Source organism: Chanos chanos, chromosome 9 (assembly GCF_902362185.1).
Source record: "Chanos chanos chromosome 9, fChaCha1.1, whole genome shotgun sequence".
Lineage (NCBI taxonomy): Eukaryota > Metazoa > Chordata > Actinopteri > Gonorynchiformes > Chanidae > Chanos > Chanos chanos.
In genome coordinates this window covers 1,208,653-1,231,446 of record NC_044503.1, presented here as the reverse complement: position 1 = coordinate 1,231,446, position 22,794 = coordinate 1,208,653, and the positions used below count along the sequence as shown (strand labels likewise).

Sequence of the window (22,794 nt, the reverse complement as noted above, 5' to 3'; positions counted from 1 at the left end):
ACGTTAATTTTGCCACAACTAAACTGATGAATTATTTTGGTGAATCACGCATTTTACATCAACAAACATGATCTACATCAACATAATCTACTTATTAGTGATTGCGTATGTCACAGAATTTTGTCAAGAATTTTTATTAATTCATATTTTGGATCAAATCACAGCACAGCACAGGACACGCACTCTTTTCCTAGTTAATCCAGAATCACAGCACGTGGCCAGCGAAATAATTTTATATTGTGATATGCACAAGCAAATGTGAGCTAGCCTACTTGTTGCCGGTAACCGTAGGCCTATGGTCGCTCTTTGATGCTAGGTGTTCTGGTTCTAGATACTTGCTGCTGCATTTTACGGCACGGAGATAAACAGTAACGGGGGGGCATTAAAAAATATTTCCGCGCAAGCATAGCGGCTCGACTATCTGACAGCTATAGTACGGCATGTTCATAGGTGAATAGATAAAGGCTTCCAGGTTTCAGAACACTGAATGCTGTTATGTTCTCTTTGGTGTCTAGATGGCGCCAGTGTGACGCCGGTAAACTATGGATAGTCATAAAAGAGACAGGTTGCTCCACAAACCTCGCTGAGTCTAATCTTATCTGCCTATCAACCGAGAACACTGACGATATGAATTACAAGCTTCAGAACAATAGTTTACTATACCTGTTGACCGTTAAGACGGTTTAGACGTCCAGTTGGCAGCAGTACACTCACGAGAGAAGCTACTTCAGAAAACATAAAAGCATTCATATTTCCCAACAGATGTTCTGTGTGTGATGATGACTATTTGATTGAAGCTGGTGAAGTTGTGTTCGTCGTGGGTCAGGTATAGTAATGATCACTAATATCAGTTGTTTGAAAAGAGAACTGTCAGTGGGTCAGGGGTCACAGGCAACTCTTTATATCATAATTGAACAGTAGGGGGCAGTACACACCACACTACATGATTTGGAGACACTGGAAACTGGAAAAACTTGGCCCTTCCATGGCCCTTTTCAGGGCTGTCATGCAACAGTGATCTGGTGTTGAATAATGAAGACTGAAGAGCTGACACACCAGTTGAGAGTGTCTGAACTGACTCTCTATAAGGTACCGTATATATATGCGTGTTATGAGTGTGACCTGAGTGTGACTTGAGTGTGACCTGAGTGTGACCTGAGTGTGACCTGAGGTTAGCTCAGTCGTGTTATCTGCAGACTCTGTACACCTCCACTCATCACATTTTCGCTGTCAGCGCGGTTGTTGTACTCAGCCAACGTTGCCAAATTGATCTTTCTAATTGTGCTGGAACAGTATCTTGGCCCACAATCAATTTTTTGCTGTTGTTTTCAAGAGAAATTTGGAGGAGGAGGGGGCTGACCTGAGTCTGACAGGCTGACTCCCTCCCTCTCTCCCTCTTCACTTGTTTTTGCCGTTTTGGAGGCAACGTGAGGTCTATGACTTAGAAAAACAGTTTTTTGCTCAACCATTGTGCTCAAGTGACTCCTTGTCCAACATCAAAACAACAAGTAATAACACTGTGAGAACACAAAGTTCAAAGATAATTAACACACACACACACACACACACATCTCCGGTTTATGCAACCTGTGAGACTGCATAGATTGGGAGTAAATAATTTATGGAACTGTAAACCCTGATAAGCACCTCCGCTTGTCTTAGACTGAAACATGGATTAAGCATTTCAGCCCCGCGGAACATTACCATCCCCGTGTGTCACACAATTCCCCCTTTCTTTCTTTCTTTCTTCTTTTTCTGTTTTCTTTTTACATAAATTATATTAAATTTAACATAAATAAAAACAGATGTAGGTCTGTACTAATCAAAATGCACTAAACTTCAGTCTGTTCTAAAATGGAATAAGCTCCGACACCGCGAAGGAACCTAATTTATTATTATTATTATTATTATTATTATCATTATTATTATTATTATCATCATTATTATTATTATTATTATTATTATTATTAAATGTAACTGACACGTGTAAGAGCCAGAGCCATCGTAGAAACAATGTCTCAGACGTGTGTACCAACAACATACACCTGACAACGATTTACAAATCTATTAACAGATAACATGCTCATCAGCACACAGTGATTCTGGAAAAATGCCAATCAATATCTAACAACGAGGGCGAGTGTCTAGCATAACGTCTGCCAAATCTCTCCAGAGTATGATCTTCCATATCAAACAACAGTTTGTACCGATTCATGTTTTCTTGTCAAACAGGAATAGAGAGATTGTCTTAATCTCTGATGGGTTATATTCATTCTGTCATGAATACTTATTTGTTACTCTTTTTGGTTATGTTTTCCACTTCAAAATGGCCTTTTGCATTGTCAAATCAACGTAAGTGTTTGTGCGTATGTTGCAATTGAAATGTCTGCACATTCGAGTGCTTTAATGTTTTTAAATGAGCTCCAGTGAAGGAATTTTAAGTGTTAGCTGGGTACAGACACGTTTAATAAAAACTAACCGTTGAATTGTTTCTCTCCTGTTCCATGCACGGCCGCACGCAGGCACTGTCTCTTTAAAATTGTTGCATTTTTTTCCTCTGTAATCCAGCAGTTAAAGCAGATAGCGGGCCGGGGTGACGTCACAGCACCTCTGCTTTTTGTTCGTTAAACCCAACTCCACGTTAGTCTGTGTGGCGTTGTTCACGGAAAGGATGATACTGAAATAACGGGAACTCTAGATATTTAAATTGTTCATTTAAAGGGAACATTGTCTGATTTTTTTATGTGGAGTAATGTGCTACTGGGTTTATCTTTAATAGCGCGTTTTTTTTTTCAGTTTCATTTGGACGCAGCCTCTGTGCGGACACGTTGATCGGCGGGAGCACCTCATAATTAAGGATATTTCATCCACTGATGCCTGTTTGTTTTTTTTTCTATTCGGTCAAGTTATTCTAGTATTTAATTGATATAGATTTGTGTTCGGCAGAGTTCGTTTTAACCCAATGAAACAACGAAGACATGTTATATAAGGCGCACAACGGAAAACAGCGGATACAAAATTTGAATGTGACACTTGCCACGGGAAAACTGCATGTGATAGAGCTACCTCTACTGCATCGATTTAAACGACACTCTTCTAATCAGTTAATTTTGAGAAGAGGTCGCTAGCTTTATCAGTATTCACTGGGTCGTCTAATGGCCACAAATTGCTTTCAGGTCTTGTGTATCACTGTTGCGGCAACACAGACGGCTTGTCAAGTAGCCGATAAATGTAACTGCCGGATTTCAATAACATATGTATAGAGCAGAGACCGTTTAAACTGATAGCTAAATATAGCAAGCTTTGTGCTGTAGTATTTTTTTAATGCAATGTGAAATACGCACCAAGTCTTGCTAAGCTTGCTTGCTAATTTGATGGTGGCTCACTGTAGATGCATAAACCTCGTCACTGCCATTTTTGCATCCATATGATCACGACTCTTTGCAACCTGTTTTAGGGTCGTTAGCAACACGGGCTTAACCCATCATTCGTCCCACATATAAAGAGGACCCGTGTCTTGCCCATGTCTTAATTTAGACAGCAAGGAATTAGGCTACTTCTAAGGTTAAGCCTCTTAAAGTTTTTTTTTCCGCGTTTTAAGGTTAAGGTGCTGTGTAACATAGCTCAGATACGGCTCGGACAGTATTGGCTGTGGGGGGGGGAGAGAAGCGAGGCCTCCGTCCACGGTGTTGTATTTTAGCGTTTTTTTTTTTTGTTAGTTTGTTTATTTGTTTGTTTTTGTTGTTGTTCTTTAAACCTGAGCGAGGGTACTATTTGTGACGATGGATGGTTATGCCGGGGATGAGGGTAGCGACACCGGAGCCGTGGAACCCATGCCTGGGTATGTGGATTTCACCACTAAAGCGTATTCCGTTATGTTCAGTGCCTTGGGAGAATGCGCCGACTGCGGGCTAGAGCTCTCCAGAAGGACTCTCCTGGACAATGCCCACATCACCTGTACAGAAATTGCTCTCTTCATCCTCTGTGCCGTAATGTGGACGAAGACGCGACGAGGTCTCACCGCCTACGTGTTTCAGGTAGGTTATAAATCGTCACAGACCTTTCTCAGAAATCGCGTGTAATCAGACGACTTATCTCGTTTTTGTGTGTGTGGAGGAGTTGTCGAAGAAAACGGTTAGAGATGGTCTCTGGGGCAAACCGACCAACGCCGTTCAAAATAAACTTTCACTTTGGTGACACGGTGATGAATCCTCAGTTACAATTGTTGTCTCAGATTATGTATAATAATTTATTTTATTATTGGTAAAAGAGCTAGCAAAACCCTTTTCGGTTTCTGTGTCAAGCAAAGAAAGTCCATATGCAGCACTGTGTCCCCGCATCGTTTCACACGGCGCACACGTGAGTCAATTAAGTAACTTATGAGTTACCCAGGGGGCCCACGCTGTGTCTTTGAGTCAGTGAGACGGGTAACCACGATTTCAATCAAAAGAATGAAAATGCATTATTTTAAGATCTGTTGGGGGATGTCAACTGGTCACGTTTTTATGAATTATTCTGTTATTGTTCTGTAATGTTTGAGTCTTAAGGTGGAGGTCTGGAGATGATATGATATGACTCACCAAAGGCCTAAATTGTCCCTAATCCCAGTGCATTGCCATAGCGAATAAAAAATGAGCCTGGTTTTCGTATTGGTCAGAAGAATGGTTCATTGTGGGTGTAAATGTATAGGGGAGTTCCTGTCTTATTCCACAAATAGCTGAATATCGAATTATCACCGTTTGGCAGTTGATTGAATAAAACCGCTAAAGTGGAATTTCAATGGCCCCTAAATAGACTGTTATGTCTTCCAATACCTCCGTAAATATTTATACAGCTTGTTTTTCGGCTCCCATGACATAACGTCCATTAAGCAGCCTTTGAGATTCTTTGGTTGTCGGAAGAGTGACAGTAAATACTTCGGTATGCATTTGGTGTGATACTGTGTGTCCATCTACTTGGTAAATTTGCTGTATTAGGAGGAAGTACTTCATTTCTCACACACACACACACACTGAGCAGTGAACCCATCCCAACGCCAGTGAGCACACATTTCACCCATCCCAACACTAATGAGCACACATACACACACACACACACTATGAGCTAGGAGTCTTTTTGCCAGTACCATGGTCAAGTTGCTGACAGGAATACTAATCCCAGCTGTCCTAAGAGTACTAATCCCGTAGGAGAACCCACGCAAACACGGGGAGAACATGCGACACAGAAGGGACCTGGGATGGCAGGGATTTGAACCCAGGGCCCTCTCGCTGTGAGGAAACAGTGCTAACCACTGAGCCACCATGATGCCCCAACTGGACTTCACCGGTGCTTGTTTCTCTGAACTGGAGCTCTTTACGACCGCTCACAAACGTCGCTTTGACACGTGTTCGGCAGAGAGCATGCCTAATATAATCCTTAGTTCACACAGATGTACAAACATGTACATTTATGTAGAAAAGGGGACAGTTTACAGATAGCTGTGTGGTGGTAGCTTTATCTTGAGAGGCTCCACAGACTCCTGGGAACTTTGACCCATGTTTAAAAAATTCAGGAATCCATGAGATTTCTACTGAAAATCTCTCAACTTGAAAGCCATCTGAGTGAGTCAGAGAGAGAGAGAGAGAGAGAGACGGTGATATCCGGGACACAAAAAGCATCTCTGTAGTACTGATTATCTATCTATCTATCTATCTATCTATCTATCTATCTGTCTATCTATCTGTCTGTCTATCTGTCTATCTATCTAATATGTGCTGGTGCATGGATAGGCAGCAGGCTGCAGCCTCGACAGACAGCCAGAGTGTAACATCTCTTCAGCACAAGGTTTAGTCTTGCAGTATTTCGTCCTTTCTGTTCACATGGTTTATGGTGTGAACTGGCCAACGCTGAACAGGCAGCGCTGAACTAGAACCCCCAGGTTAAATGAATACAAAATAAAAACATAGAAAAGTATATCGTGGGAGAGTATTTGCGTTTTGTGATCTGGAGTTAGTCATGTATGAGAATGTCTGAGTGTGTGTTTTGCATGTACGTGTGTTGGATAGGAAGTGTGTCACGTGTCACAAGTGTGTGTTGTGAGAGTACGTTTGTGTGCTGTGTGTGTTGTGTCTGTTTGAAACGATCTGAAGTGTGTATGTGTGTTTGTATGTTTTGGGGGAGGTAGGAAGTGTGTCACGTGCATTGTATGAGCACTGTAAGGGTGCTTAATGAGGGTATTTGTATTTCCTGCCTGCCTGTTCTGTATTGCGTCCTGTGTGTGTGTGTGTGGTGAGGGAGAGAGAGAGAGACTGCTGGCTCAGCACTCAGAGTCATCATTACCAGAGTCAGTACCCACCTGATTCATGATCCCACAACACACACACACACACACACACTCCCAGGATGCACATATGTAGCTCTGCGGTTCTTGTCTGTTTTTAGAAATTCAACCTTTCCCTCTCTTTTCGCTCTCTACCGCTTTCTCGCTTGCTCTCTCTCATTCTTTCTCTCGCATTCTCACCATACTTCTTCCTCTTCTCTCTCTCTCTCTCTCTCTCTCTCACACACACATACACACATTCAGTACTGATTACAAAACCAACCTGACCAAACTATTCATAGTGTTTGGGTTTTATGTAGAAATAAAAGTTGTCTTGTAAACACAGTTAATTTGTCCTGTTCATACAAACTGAATAAGGAAGTGCAGGTCACGCTTACAGACAAGGAGTGTCTCTTTTTGGCTGAAGCTCACACACACACACACACACAAAAGACAGTCTGTAGTCCCCACCTCCTACCACACTCCACTCATAAGTGTGTGAGAGTGTGCCTGCACGCACGTGTGTGTGCGTGTGTGTGTTTGTGTGTGGGACGTGTGTGTGTGTGTGTTTGTGTGTGGGACGTGTGTTTGTGTGTGTGTGCATGTATTAGGAACGTAACAATCCATCGATCTGTATCGATGCATCGACCAAATAGCAAACGATCTGGTGTCATCGATGTGACGCATAGATACTGATGCATTCGTGTTCATTTTCGCACCTGTCCCAACATTATCCGCCTGATTCCTGTCTGTACACTCCTGCGCTGTAGGTGGCGGCATGCAGTGTAAGCCCGTTGCAGTCCACCAGTTAAAGCCTTGGCTTGCGTAGCCGCCAAGAAAACGAAGTTTTACACTCTCCCGTTGGTAACAAATCATGGGTGTGGAAACATTTTGGTTTTAGAAAAAATAACAGACAGACAAGACGAGACCTTTGCCATTTGCAAAGAACATAAGTGTGAATGAAGATACTCAGGTAAAACCACAAACTCGTCAGCTCACCTGAAAGGCAACGCGGTGTTGAAGCCGTTGGCCCCCGGGGGACCCCCCCGCACCCCCATCATTAATTTTACTTGTGTACAGTATTTATTTACTGAAGTTGTTTACTGCTTATGACTACTGTATTTGACATTTACTAATAAAATGTTCAAATTATATTTTGTTTGCATTTGTGAGTTCATAGAAATGTAACAGATGGTGTGAAATTTCATCATATCATTTCATATCGACTGCAGATCCCAGTATCGTACCGAATCGCATGGCGGCAAATTTTAAGGTAGCGCAAATCATCGGATCGTTGGCTAAAAGAATTGATGTAGGGTAGTATTGTGATGAAACTTGTGATTTACACTCCTAACATGTATATGTTTGTGAGTGTGTGCATGTGTGTTTGTGTCTGTGTCTGTGTGTGTGTGTTTGTCAACGTTTGTGTGGAGAGTGTGTGTGTGTGTGTCCGTTTGTGTGTTTGTTTGTATGTGTGTGTTTGCGTATGTGTGGAGTGTGCATGTGGAGTGTGTGTGTTTGTGTCTGTATATGCGTGGAGTGTGTTTGTGTTTGTATATGCGTGGTTTGTGTGTGTGCGTGTGTGTGGTTCTGTGAGCTTTTTGTGTCCCAGATATCACTGTTCTGATTGGTCCTACACTTTATTTTGCATGTAATTTCCTTTTAACACGATAAGTGTTTTTCAGTCTAGTGTGATGAACAGATGCGGTAAACAGAATCTCTGTGTGGGTGTGGACATGCAGCGCGCCCAGAAATGTTATTTTGTGAATTTATATTTGTTTCTTCCTGTTTTGTGTCAACAGGCTGTGAAGTGTGTAGAAGTCACTCCTCTCTAACCTTGTCTCACTTCTGCAACTGAAGGTGAACCAGCGATTTCACCACTTCATGGAAACTGTCCCCTGAAATTCAGCATGTAAATATTCAGGCTTTACGCTAAGAGTAGCTCTTATTCTGGGTCCGGGAGAGGGTGAATGAAGCCAAACGGTGCCATCAGAAAATGGCGAACCAAACCAGAAACACCCCACAAGAGTAATAAAAAGTTGAGGTAGAGAGATGTATCTTTGCGTGCGTCGTTGGTTTTTGATTCTGCTTAGCGTGGGAGATTATTTCATGTCATTCTAAGAAGAGAGTGGTGACAGAGGTGATGTGTGTGTGTCACCGTCAAATCTGTGTAGACGCCAGACGGGGAGGGATTTGGTAACAGAAGCACAGGTCACTTCGGTCATGGCTTTGGTATGAGAAGTGGGCGTGGTTATAGAAGGGCTGTGGAGTCGCTGCACAAAACCTCCGACTCCGAATCCCCAATTTATGGTACCACCAACACCGACTCCACTCATGCAGTTCTGCTTCCGACTCCGGCTCCACAGCCCTGGGTTTTAGTTTGGTCTGTGATAGTGGAACTTCCTCTGAGCTGGTCCTAAACCACGCGGACGTGAAATCTTTATTCAATGCGTTGGCGCTGCTTTCACCCAGCGAGCAAAGCTCACAGAAGCACCCGGATGAGACGGAGCGGTACCATGCCATCAGAACCGGATCCAGACAGGAAATCTGACGGATGCCCAGTCTGTCATCTTCCTCCCAGTGCACAGTGCTTCCCCGAGACCGAGCCTCGGGGGAGACGGGGGCGTCGCGGGGGGGAAGCACCGAGAGAGAGAGAGAGAGCAGAAAAAGCAGGCCGTGCACAAGAGAGACCCTAAAATAGACCATCCCAATCTCAATCCCAATCTGGATTAAGAGCACGGATGTTATCGTTAAGGCCGTTATGCTGAGCAGGTTGTACACATTAAAAAATAATCTCTAAAGTTCTGGATATATCTTAAACTAATCACCAAAAGTATAAAGCTGTTTCACCCCCCCCCCAAAAAACTCCCATTAAACCAGTCCCCACTGTCAGCTGGATCCGAGTCAAACCCAGTAATCAGAACAAAGATGCCAGTTTGGAACATTAGAGTAATCCCAGGTTCTGTGAGAATGATGCTGGACCATTAAACAAATAGAGCGAGATGCTGAGCACTGGGGCGGCATCTCTCTGTCTCCTGTCTCTGTGTGAAGTGGCCGTTTTTCTCACCCACAATGCACCTGGTGTGGTTTTATGATGTCTCCATGCACCGTCACGGCCCTCGGCCAATCACTGACTCCGCCTTAGCGCTGGGCTCCAGACCGCCGGAGAGGAAGGGCCAAATTGCCTGTACTTTTAAATACAAACAACCAAGAAAACATGTTTACAAACAGAACACAGAAAAAAAAGAACGGGCAAAGCTCACAGGATGAAACTGCTAACAGCATTCCACAGGAAGAGAAAGGATTTTTTTTTTAAGCGATAGCTGTGTGCCAGGGAAGAGAGACTGGCGCGTTCAGTCTCTGGTGTGTTCAGTGTGATGGTGGGTGCGTTCAGTGTGCACATGTGGTGGTAATTACAGCCCTTGTTCTACATCATGGCTCTGACAGTGTCCAGATGTGAAACAGACACACGCTAACCCTCACCTTTGCTTTTCTCAGGTCTGTTTTCACATTTGCTTTATCGCTGCGGTCGGAGCAGAAAGTGCATGTTTTCCCATTCACCTGTGGCGGCAGGATGTAGTCCGTTACAGACACACAGGCTGTTTAAGAGAGAGGAAAAGGGAGAGATTGAGAGGAAAGGAGGAGGAGATGAGTGTGACACATAACAGCCGTGGCCAACTTTGATTTGTCATCGGACGTCACGGCAAGAAGCCTCATTTTTTTATCTAAACCTCATTCCGCCGGCGTTGACTGGCCTCACTGAGACCCACTGCAACTGCACAGTCACATTCCTCACTCCTAAATCACTCCCACTCAGTGGGTTGTTTTCTTCTCGGGCATCTCGCTTCAGCTGTGAGGTGCTTCTAAAAGAGAGGAAGGTCAAAACAGCTGGCCTGTCCTTTCTGTCTGACAGAAAACAGCAACAGGGAGAGCGAGAGAGAGAGAAGAGTGGTAGAAAGACAGAGCATTCCTGGTGTCGTCCTCTAAAATTTAGAATTTGTTCTTTAGGAAGGAGAGAATGAAACAGCTTGTCTGTCTTCTCTCTCAGAGATCTGATTTGGACGACCCACAGTCTGTCCTGCTCCTGCAGCAGACGCTATAATAAACTCTGACCTGTGGCATGCTTGTCTTTCTCTCTCTGACACTCAACAGCAGCAGCAGAGAAAGAGAGAGAGAGAGAGAGTTTTCTCTGTGTTGTCCTGCCGAAGTTAACCTTTGAACCTTTCGCTGGTTAACTGCGGTTTTTCCGCCCTGAGTCACTCCTATCTCCAGATGGAGTGGGCCTGTGTTCTCCTGAGGAATGTGAGAGCCGTGATTCCGACCAGCACCAGGAAACTGCGCCGAAATTCTCACACAAGCTTTCGCAAAAGTCCCTTCAGTTTCATAATAGAGCGGAGCAGAAATAACAACTATAAAAGCTTGCTGCAGTTTTTTTTACTGACTGATTTGATCATCGTCTGAACGTCAGGGTAAATGTGGAGTACGGTGCTGACGTGACAGGGAGCACACGGTTGAATCAGATTGTAGACTCTCGTCTTCTTTCTTTCGCTGTCTTCCGACTCCAGCGTTATCACTGTCGGTACGTCTCAGTGCGATATTCCCTTCTGTAATAAGATTTCAGATTTTAACGATCTCAGAATTCGATTGGTGGACATTTACAGATTGCTTGTTTTAGGGAATGTTTTTCCGGTGTGGGTGGGCGTCTGTTCCCTTGGGTACAGAGAATGTTCTGTGGTGATCCCGTAAAGCCAGGCGGTGTGTTCATTTAATCTGAATCATTAAATCTGAATCATTTAATCTGATTCGTTTAATCTGAAGCTGCTGAATTAAGGGATGGTGTAGCTAATACATCCTCAGAGTGTCACTCTAACCCCCCCCCGCAGTCTCAGGTGGGGGTCATCCGTTTGTCCCTGTGCAGGGCAGTCTGTGTATGTGTTTGGAGTTCAGATGTCTCATTGCTCAAAAGTAGTGTCTGAAGTACAACAGAGTTACAGAAACACCCATAATTTCTCTTTCTTTCTCTCTCTCTCTCTCTGTCTGTCTTGCTCACACACACACACACACAGGCTTGAGACAGTCTTGTGCCACACCCAGGCAGGGCTGTCTGTGGCATGCAGCTGCTCTGTTTTGATCAGAGGGCATCTTCCTGAGTGGCCGCTGGTTTCCTTCCTTTACATGCCGCCCTGATGCTCTTCAGTGATCAGTCTCCACCAATCAGGCAGAGCTCTGCCACCCTAATGCTCTTCAGTGATCAGTCTCCACCAATCAGGCAGAGCTCTGCTCACTGGCCTCTCCTCAGGTCCTCTGTGCTGATTGGTCTTTTGTCAGTTCCTCTGTGCCCCTCCCTCAGTGTGAACCTGGGGTGGGGGGATTGTAATCAACTGTCTCACAGAACGCCCAGAGCAGGCTTCTCACTATGGCCTGACCTCTGGGGAGTCACACAGTCAAACAGGATGGGGCTCCTCTGGGTTGTGTGTGTGTGTGTGTGTGTGTGTACAGTGAGTTTGCATTTGTGTGTGTGTGTGTGTGTGTGTGTGTGTGTGTGTGTGTGTGTGACTATATGAGAAAGAGAGAGAGAGGGAGAGATAAGGTCAGTGAACTCTAGCTGCGCCTGTAATGCAGTGTGTGTGTGTGTGTGTGGTGTTGTCCTGCTGTCACAGGCTCAGAGAAAAGATCTCGTATTGACTCTCTCTCCTCACCGATGTCTGACTTACATAACAATGACAGTCCCTTAGACAGCTCCGTCTGGCACACACGCTGATGGAGAGAGAGAGAGAGAGAGAGAGCGAGAGTGAGAGAGAGCGAGAGAGAGAGGGAGAGAGAGAGAGCGAGAGTGAGAGAGAGCGAGAGAGAGAGAGAGAGAGTTGGTAAGGAATGAAGGAGACAGAATGGAGTAAGTGGAGTTGGAAGGCAGCTTTATGGAGACAGTCTCTTTGGCATCGTTGGAGGTGTGGTTTCTTTTTTTTTTCTTTTTTTGGCAGCAGAGGACCCCATCCAAAAACTGGTTACCACGGAAACCTCATTCTGAACAGGAAGGTCCTTCTGTTCCTCTGTGTGATAGATTCACACACATACACACACACACACATATACATCGCTAGCCCTCCCTTACCTCAGTCTTTTGTTTGGTTTGATGTTCGAAGGTTTTGTTGGGCTGGGAGACTCAGAAAGATTCCTAAAATGAAACGTGAATCTGATTTTTTTTTTTCAATGAGACCAATAAGTAAAACCCAAACATTTAGACTAAACACAAGCCGGAAGCCGTGGTATTGTCTGTGTAAAACTTCCAAACCCTGCTTTGATAAAGGTTTTCATTCTCGTGCGAACCCCTCCTGTGCCGTTGTTCTGACGGCCCTGCAGAAGCGGAGTGAGTGAGAGCCGTGAACAGAATATGAATGTGAGTGAAAACTCAGACTCGCGCTCCGTACTGGCAGTGCTGCTGTTGGCAGTGCCATCGTCGCGCTGTGGGTTCGGCGTCAGGGGTGCCAAACATAGAGACTTGTATCCACCAACTCGTCTGTCTGTCTGTCTGTGGGTATGTGTGTCTGTCTGTCAGTCTCTATGTCTGTCTGTCTGTCCTTCTGTCTGTCTGTTTGTGGGTATATCTGTCTGACTGTCTGTCTGTCTGTAGATCTGTCTGTTTTTATGTCTGTCTGTCTGTCTGTCTCTCCTTTTTTCTGTATGTCTGTGTCTGTCTGAGGACTTGTCTTCCCACAGACAAACTCTGTCTGCACTAGGAAGGGTGTCACACACATACAGACACAACACACATTCATGCACGCATGCGCGCGCACACACACACACACATACACACACACACAGAAATACATATCTTATATGCTAGATTCTGGTGATTCTCTACTGACTTCCTTTATAACATAAGAGCTAAACCACAACCCTGACCCTTAACCAGACCCTAACCAAAGAACACAGTCACACTTTAGTTTTACTCCTAATGACAGTAGTTTTCAGTAATTGTAATATGCATTGCTTTTTACCTGTGGGAGCCATGATTTTGACCCTGGTTGGACAGGTTGTCCCCAGGAGAACAGTGTGCTTTCAGTAATGCGTTCTCCCAAGTTAGCAAAAACATACATGTACAAACATAGACACAGACAGACAGAACCACGTACCTAAACATGCACATACACACAAAGACGCACAAACGCGCGCACACACACACAGACACACACACACACACACACTCCTTGGACAGCTGTCCTCTATAAATAAACTCAGAGAGGAGACAGTGCCATGCGGTGGATGCCCTGCTGTGATGGCAGCACATGACTCACCAAACAAATGCATCACGCTCAGACGACCAATCAGACGCTGCCCCATGGGTCACTGAACCATGAACGGCATGTGTGATCACATGACCTTGGAGTGTGGCCTTATTGGACCCCTGTCCTCTCTCCTCTGTCAACATGCACACACGTACTCATACACAGGCACATGCACATGCAGATTTTCTCTCTCACTCACACTCTCTCACACACACTCTCTCTCTCTCACACACACACACAAGCTTACATAAATATACACAGACACACACAGATGCAAACACTCTCTCTCTTGCGCACACACACACACGCAGATGTTCCTACACAAACCTGTGTGCATATGCAGTGCCCCTGTGTCACTGAGAGAGAGAGTGAGAGAGGAGGCCTGAGGAAAGTGAGTAGTCACACGTGTTCCAAAGACAGATGAATGATTAAGATAAGAGAGTAACACTGAGCCTTTTGCTGGTCTCACTGTTGCCCTGTGCTCGAGTGTCATGTTGCTGTGCGTTGAGGCCCAGATAGGCTGACAGGACCACCGATAAGATAGGAGATAGAGTTTTTTTCCGCTGGCTGTGTAAGAAAAGCTTGCCGAGCTGAGTTACTCTACACAGCTCCCCTGTGTCAAGGAGAACAAAGTGATGTCATAAAGGAAGTTATAGAACCTCCAGGGCCATCAGAATGTTCAGTGTAGCAAAGGAAGAAAACATTCTTACAAGGACATTCTAAGATTTGAAACAAAGTAACCAGCAAACCGCCAAAGCCTCCATTGATTTTTAATGAAGGGTTTTGTCTTCCAGTAGACTTTCACCGCTGACAGCGTAATGGTGACTCTTCTCATACCATGTCACTAAGGCACACCGGGATATCTGAACCAGATAGGACGTGTTTTCGGCTAACTTCTGCGGTTTCCTGTTGGTCGGCATCTTGTATGACACCAGTGTCACAAACTAAACAGGAAGCTGCTCTCTCACTTCCATCTGACTTCCTTTTTTTTTTCTTTTTGAGCAAGCAACCAGCAGATTTACAGTAGTGTTTTGCTAAGAGGATGTTCTCTCCTGTGCAGGACGTCTCAGCTGATTCAGTCTGATTCACAAAGATTATTCTTAATGTTATTCTTTCTCTCTGAGTCTGTGCAATAAATACGATATGTTTATATGTGCAGTCGTCTCACTAGTTATATTAATTGACTTATCTCCTGAGAAAAGCTGAGAATCTTCCCTGAATAGTATTTCAGAGACTCTAGATTTCAGAGCTCACACTTTATAAGAATGTAGAGTGCTCTTAGACCGTTAACTAAAACACAGACAGGAGTAAAGTGTGGTTTATTCATAGAGATATATGCACGGACCAGGACTATCAGATTCAAACCTTTAGAGCTTTAGCAGATGAGAAAAGAAATCTTTTGCCTTTTTTTTTATAGCCTGTAGTTTTTTTGGTCATTCTGTAATTTTATGTCATGTTCTATGATATCTCATGTGTTTGTACAGTCTTATGTCATTCTGCAGTTTCCTGTCATTCTGTAGTCATATGTCTTTCTCAACTATCAGCCGTGTCTTTAGACTGTAAGTGAGACATCTTCAAGTGAAAACATTAAACATTTTGAAAAGTATTTTTGAAGACATCTCAGCACACTCTAACAGAGTGACCTCACACACACATTAGACTGAGGACCTGTCCTCGGTGTTGACAGCTGTCTTAGGACAGGGTCTCCCAATCTTGCTCCTGTAGGTTTACTACCACACACATCTCAAGTCTCTCCCTTCTCTAACACACCTGATTCAGATAATTCATCTCTCTCCCTGCGCTAACACACCTGATTCAGATAATTCATCTCTCTCCCTGCGCTAACACACCTGATTCAGATAATTCATCTCTCTCCCTGCTCTAACACACCTGATTCAGATAATTCATCTCTCTCCCTGCTCTCACACACCTGATTCAGATAATTCATCTCTCTCCCTGCGCTAACACACCTGATTCAGATAATTCATCTCTCTCCCTGCGCTAACACACCTGATTCAGATAATTCATCTCTCTCCCTGCGCTAACACACCTGATTCAGATAATTCAGGGTTGTATGAGTGGCTGATGAGTTGATTCAGTTGTCAGGATATCAGTTGATTCTGTGCACTGCTACAGGCCTCATGGAGCAGGACAGGGAGGCGTTGTCTAGAAATGGAAAAGTGGAAATAAATCCTCAGACAGCGTTACAGATGGGTGTGGATATGTGTGGTACAGATGGATGCGGATATGTGTGTGTTACAGATGGATGTGGATATGTGTGTCGGTTGGTTGTGAGATGCTAACGCCTCACACATGTTTGTGTTTGTGTCTCTTTCAGCCGCTTGCACAATGGTGTGACCTCCAGCCCAAAGATGCTGCCAAGATGCCTGAGAGCGCGTGGAAGCTGGTCTTCTACACCATGTCCTGGTCCTACAGTACCTACCTGCTCTTCTTCACCCATTACCCCTTCTTTCACAACCCCCCCTCTGTGTTTTACGGTAAGAACCGTGACGGAACGACCCGCGTTTCCCATCCTGGTTCCGTTAAAGTGAAAAGAGAGTAGAGAACCGAACAGTAAGGGAACGGTCGTAGGTGCAGATTCTGGGTATTGAGGCCCTGTGCTGCTGTATCCTGGAGCGAAACGCTGAACCACGAGACCGCGTGATCTCTGACGGACAGAACGCAGTTTCAGCTAAACGAATTAATGCAAATGTGTACATTGTGCGGTCTGTTCTTTAGGGCACACAAGGGGACTTTGTTCTTTAAACAGTGACTCTATGCTTTAACGTGAATCAAAAACCGTATCCTGCAAACTGACAATGTCATGTGGTCGAATAGAAAAAAACAAAAAAACCAAAAACCTGGTTTATTTGAGTTGTGGTGCTTGTTTAAGAAGAATGAGGTTACTGTGTGGGACAGCTCTGTGTCAGAGTTTCTTTTATCGGTGTGAGGTTGAACCTGAGTGATGTTAATTGGCCATTAGTGGAGTTTCACAGGAAGAGCCTGTATGAGAAAGCACTCTTACGTCTACTGAGAACCCTTAATGTCACATCTCAATGTTTAATGACGGAAGGACCCAGATCAATAGGCATTAAGGCCTGTAACATCACCGTTGGCATCAACACCAAGCTTCTCTCCGCCCTGTGGTGGAGGCACTGATGATTACAACTTCTCAGGCCTCATAAGGGTCAGGCCCTAACCTGTCTGGCCAAAGCCTGATTGAGCTCTAAGAATAACCACTCTCCTAATGACGACAACCTCTTAGGAACGCAGAAGTTGCTCTAAAAAAAGACCAAACTTTAGCTCTGAGGAGTCTGTTACACAAACTTATCATGGCAACTCACTGCTTTGTCAGGATGGCGCTAATTCGATTTTTATAGTCGTTAGAGACTGAAGGACTGGTTTCATACGAGATCAGCCAGAACATTCCGTCTCATGATGATCTCATGTCCATACAAGTATAGACACGACAAGCAGCCTGATTGGGTTAATTAGGCCAGTCTTTAACCCCACGGAAGTGCGCTAATTATCTAATTCGCTTGGTGAGGTGTTGCCCAGTCTGATCGAGTCACGCAAGTCATGTGGTCTGAATAAACACTTCCATGAAGAGGACATAGTTGGCGTTTTGTGCCCATCTGGTTCTGACCGTTTGGTTCTGTGTTGGTCTTTTCCGGAGCAGACTGGAAAAGCGGGATGTCCGTGCCGACGGACATCGCCATCGCATACCTCATCCAAGGCAGTTTCTACGGCCACTCCATCTACGCCACCATCTACATGGACGCGTGGAGGAAGGACTCGGCCGTCATGGTGGTCCACCACATCATCACTCTGGCTCTCATCACCTTCTCCTATGCCTTCAGGTCAGTCAGGGTCACACAGGGCTCTGGGGGGGTTTTGTCTTTGAGGGTCCAGTGTGAGTACTTCAGGGGTTATGCAGTTCCCAGTTCTGCTTCTGGAGTACACACACACACACACACACAGACACACACACACACACACACACACACACACACACACACACACATACACACACACACACAGACACACACACACACACACACACACACACACACACAGACACACACACACACACACACACAGACATGCACATGTGCACACACTCATGTTTTAGATCTCTCCCTGATCTGCTCTGTCACACTCTGATTCAGCTCATTAACCAATGATCTCCGAGTCTTAAGAGAGAACTGAACTAAATACTGAGTCTTAAGAAAGAACTGATCTAAACTGAGTGTGAGTCTTAAGAGAGAACTGATCTAAATTGTGTGTGAGTCTTAAGAGAGAACTGAACTGAACTGTGTGAGTCTTAAGAGAGAACTGAACTGAACTGTGTGAGTCTTAAGAGAGAACTGAACTGAACCGTGTGTAAGTCTTAAGAGAGAACTGAGCTGAACAGTGTGTGAGCCTTAAGAGAGAACTGAACTGAACTATGTGTGGGTCTTAAGAGAGAACTGAACTGTGTGAGTCTTAAGAGAGAACTGAACTGAACTGTGTGAGTCTTAAGAGAGAACTGAGCTGAACAGTGTGTGAGTCTTAAGAGAGAACTGAACTGAACGGTGTGTAAGTCTTAAGAGAGAACTGAACTGAACGGTGTTTGAGTCTTAAGAGAGAACTGAGCTGAACAGTGTGTGAGTCTTAAGAGAGAACTGAGCTGAACATTGTGTGAGTCTTAAGAGAGAACTGAGCTGAACAGTGTGTGCAGCTGTGAGCCTTTAGCAGCAGGGTGGGCAAACACTGAGTTAAATGACTCTGAGGGAATGAAGGAATTGATCTGGTGGCACATGTAACCGTCTGCATTGGCATAACCAAGACTATGTACTCTGGCCAAGCCACCAAAGCCCCCGCTGGAGGGTGACTATGGGTGCTTAGTTAAATGATGTTGACCGAACATTGAATAATTTAAATAGCCATAAAATGGGTTGTTTGAGTTGTAGTTCATGCTGACAAAGCCTGGTCTGAGATGTGTATGGTGCTTTGGTTTATCCACAGATATCACAACATCGGAGTTCTGGTTCTGTTTCTCCACGACATTAATGATATTCAGCTGGAGTTCACCAAGCTAAATGTTTACTTTAAGACCCGAGGGGGGCGTTTCCACCTCGTCAACGACATCCTCTCCAACATAGGCTCTGTGAGCTTCAGTATCACCTGGTGAGACACACACACACACCCACACACACACGCGTGCGCACACACACATTCACACACACACACACACACACATACACACACACATACACTCATACACACCCACACACGCACACACACACAAATACACTCATACACATACATACACACACACTCTCTGTCTAATGAACACTGTTGTAAGTGTTTCTTTCTTTCTTTCTTTCTAAATGTGTAAATGAGTTCATTGTCATAGTTCATATAATTCATAGTTGTAGCATGTTTGTGACTGACGGGAGTGTCGGGGTCACGTGACTCCTCTGTCCCCCTGTTGGCAGGTTTTGGTTCCGTCTCTACTGGTTTCCTCTGAAAGTGCTGTACTCCTCCTGTGTGAGCAGTCTGCAGTCGGTTCCCAACATCCCCTTCTACTTCTTCTTCAATGCCCTGCTCTTCGCCCTCCTCCTCATGAACATCTACTGGTTTTTGGTAAGAACATGGACGCTGAACTGGTTTTACCTCTGACCACCATTTTCAGATCACCTCTATACCACATCTGAACAACAAGCCCCCCCCCCCTTAAAAATAGAGGCTTTTACTTTTTATAATTGTAACAGTCATTATTATAATGCACATATTAATGTCCATACTCTCTATGTTTAATTAATACTTTTAAGACTTTGGCAGATTATAGGAGTTCAAGGGCAGCAGGTTGGCCATTGCTGATCCGGGTATTTCTAGCATATTCTATTGTTAATGTTATGGAAGAACATCCCATAATGGAAGCGATAGAACCTCTCATGGGAGCCGACAGAATGTTGAGCTTTACTGGAAATCAGAGCAAGCCTCAGCCCCCAGTGGACAGTCTGGTGTGTGTGTGTGTGTGTGTGTGTGTGTGTGTGTCTCCACTTGCAACACTGACCTGTTTGTTTGTTTGTTTGTTTGTTTGTTTGTTTGTTTGTTTCCTGCAGTACATAGTGCTGTTTGTGGTGAAGGTCCTATCGGGGCAGATGAAGGAGGTTAATGACGTACGTGAATATGAGGATGAGGATGCATTAATGATGAAGAGTGAGAAACATCTCAGTGAGAGGTCTCACATCTCAGATGAAGGGTAAATAACATCACTCTCTCTCTCTCTCTCTCTCTCTCACACACACACTCACACTCACACACACCACACACAAAGGGAGGGAGTGAATTTTTTTCACAGACTTTTTACTGATAAAGTGATGACCTAATACTTGGTTTTTGATCTCTGATTAAAGAGTGTGCAGTGAGAACTCACTGATTTGGTTTAGTCACATGCGTGCCGGGCCACTGGTTCTGTCGGGTCTGGTCTACCTCTGGCCCGCTGGCATGGTGCCCACAGACAGTGTAGTCTGAGATACGCCAGTGGTGCTGTAACATGGCGTCCAGCTCCTCTGCCTCCGAACTGTGAACATGGCCCCACTGTGAAGAAATATCTGTGTTTCAAAACATACACAAACACAGCGATTTAATATATATGTTTAAAAATATATAACACACAGAAACACAGTGATTTAATATTTATGTTTAAAAATATATAACATACACAAACACAGTGATTTAATATATATGTTTAAAAATACATAACATACACAAACGCAGCGATTTAATATATATGTTTAAATATATATAACTTACACAAACACAGCAATTTAATATATATGTTTAAAAAATTATAACACACAGAAACACAGTGATTTAATATATATGTTTAAATATATATAACTTAGACAAACACAGCAATTTAATGTATATGTTTAAATATATATAACTTACACAAACACAGTGATTTAATATATATGTTTAAATATATATAACATACACAAACAGAGTGATTTAATATATATGTTTAAATATATATAACTTACACAAACACAGCGATTTAATACATATGTTTAAATATATATAACATACAGAAACAGAGTGATTTAATATATACGTATAAATATATATAACATACACAAACACAGTGATTTAATATATATGTTTAAATATATATAACATACACAAACAGAGTGATTTAATATATATGTTTAAATATATATAACATACACAAACAGAGTGATTTAATATATACGTATAAATATATATAACATACACAAACACAGTGATTTAATATATATGTTTAAATATATATAACATACAGAAACACAGTGATTTAATATATACGTATAAATATATATAACATACACAAACACAGTGATTTAATATATATGTATAAATATATATAACATACACAAACACAGTGATTTAATATATATGTATAAATATATATAACATACACAAACAGAGTGACGGCTCATTACTGCGTTGAGGATGAACATTTGGCCAATCAGAGAAAGCAGACGTTTGGGTAAATGTATGTGCAGGTGTCTCAGAGAACAGTGAGTGACAATTCATTATCTTTCACTTGCACTGTTGGGGCAAGGAGATAGAATATGCACCGAATTAGATAACACAGCGCACAGGCTAAAGCTATCCCTCAGGACTGTTCAGTAAAATGATATCTGACTACAGACATTCACCTACTGAACATGCGCGTATTGGAGGCAGTTAGCTGTAACTGCAGGTGTGCTGGGAGAGTGTGTGTGGTGTGTGTGTGTTGGATGGGGAGTCATTACGAGTCATTTCTGTTGAGTTAGTGAAAGACGTGACATGGGGGTCACAAACTGAGAGACGTGTTAATAAGAGATACGTTTGAACCTGTGGAGGAGAGATAGCCTCAAAGCTGCTGACTAGCATACACGTGCTAACACTCATGCCACGATTCTCTCTCTCTCTCTCTCTCTCCTTATCTCTTAACCTTGAAGTATGCCCTACATCTGGCGATCGTCTTATCCTCAACTGACAACGCTTTTTTTTAATCTCTGTTCTTCTCCAGGAAACACGTGCACAATGGAATCGCCAAGGAGAAGCATCTCTAATGGCCTATCTCACTACTGACACCCACTGGTACTTACAAGTCACTGCAGTAAGCAGTGAAGTGATCCAGTTCCAGTTTACCTTAGTTTAGTAAGGCCTTTTTTTCTGAAGGGTTTCAGTTACGTGAATGACCTCCGGAACACTGCGTGTATGGTCAGTGACTGCGCTGGCAGAAAAAAATGGATGAAACTTTTATTTTAATAGATCCATTCTGGGCCATTTTAGAAGCACAGCACTTACAGTAACACCATTAGAGTTACCACGGGTGATTCTGTCTGTAATCTAGATTACTAAATTAACTGAAAAAAAGAACAGTTGTGTCACTGCACAGTTTTCTGAGAACACGTATCACATATTGTGTTTAAAAAGGGACCCACTTAGATAGTGTCCGTCTGACAGAATCCCCGGTGATAACTTTAACGATGTCTCCTTAGTTAGGATCTGCGTAGGCTGTGTTTTAAAACTGTCATTTTCTTAGAGCTAGAGGCTCTGTATTTTCGTGTTTTTGTTAACTTCAGGGGTGAAGGCTGCGGACAGGGAATTATCGGTTTGGTTGGTTTTTACCCTGTTACTCTGATTTCGAGCCAATGTTTCGGCTGGATCTGTACGTTCCGAATTGTACTCGAAATCAAACGGGTTAATGACCCACCAAACCGAGCCTCGTTTCAGCCGGACCTGTTGCGCGTGAAGCCGTGTCTGCATTGGTTTTCTCGAATGTGAACGATATGATTTAAAGGGATAAGAAAAACGTTGTTCAGCATTTTGGTGTGCGGATATGTAGAAGACGAAAGATTGCTTGCATTCCTCAATAGGAAATGTACTGTCACATTTCTGGGTTTTTTTTTCTTTTTATCGTTATTATTATTTTTTTAAACAAAACAAAAGACAGCATCTGTTGTTGCACTGAGATGAAAACGTTGAAGCGAGCTGCTGATTGAAGCTAATGTGGCGAACAGTTGATGAACTGGGCTGAGTGTGATCTCTCTGAGGGACTGAGATGAAAAAACAGACTGTTGAATGATACCAGTGAATATGATCACTTTTTAAGAAAATCCCCCTTTTTTGATTAAAAAAAAAGAAGAGAGAAATCAAATCTTAAATATAGCTATTTATGCACATATG

The 22,794-nt window shown here is 43.5% G+C and overlaps 1 protein-coding gene across 1 annotated transcript; it reads left to right on the top strand.

Moving 5' to 3' along the window:
• The first annotated feature begins 3,782 nt into the window (after positions 1-3,782).
• Positions 3,783-21,674, top strand: cers1 (ceramide synthase 1). Its single transcript, XM_030784179.1, has 7 exons — positions 3,783-4,037; positions 15,923-16,082; positions 17,264-17,444; positions 18,592-18,753; positions 19,065-19,212; positions 19,695-19,834; positions 21,632-21,674. Exons 1-7 carry the CDS (start codon positions 3,783-3,785, stop codon positions 21,672-21,674), a joined length of 1,089 nt encoding a protein of 362 aa, XP_030640039.1.
• Positions 21,675-22,794: the final 1,120 nt, after the last annotated feature.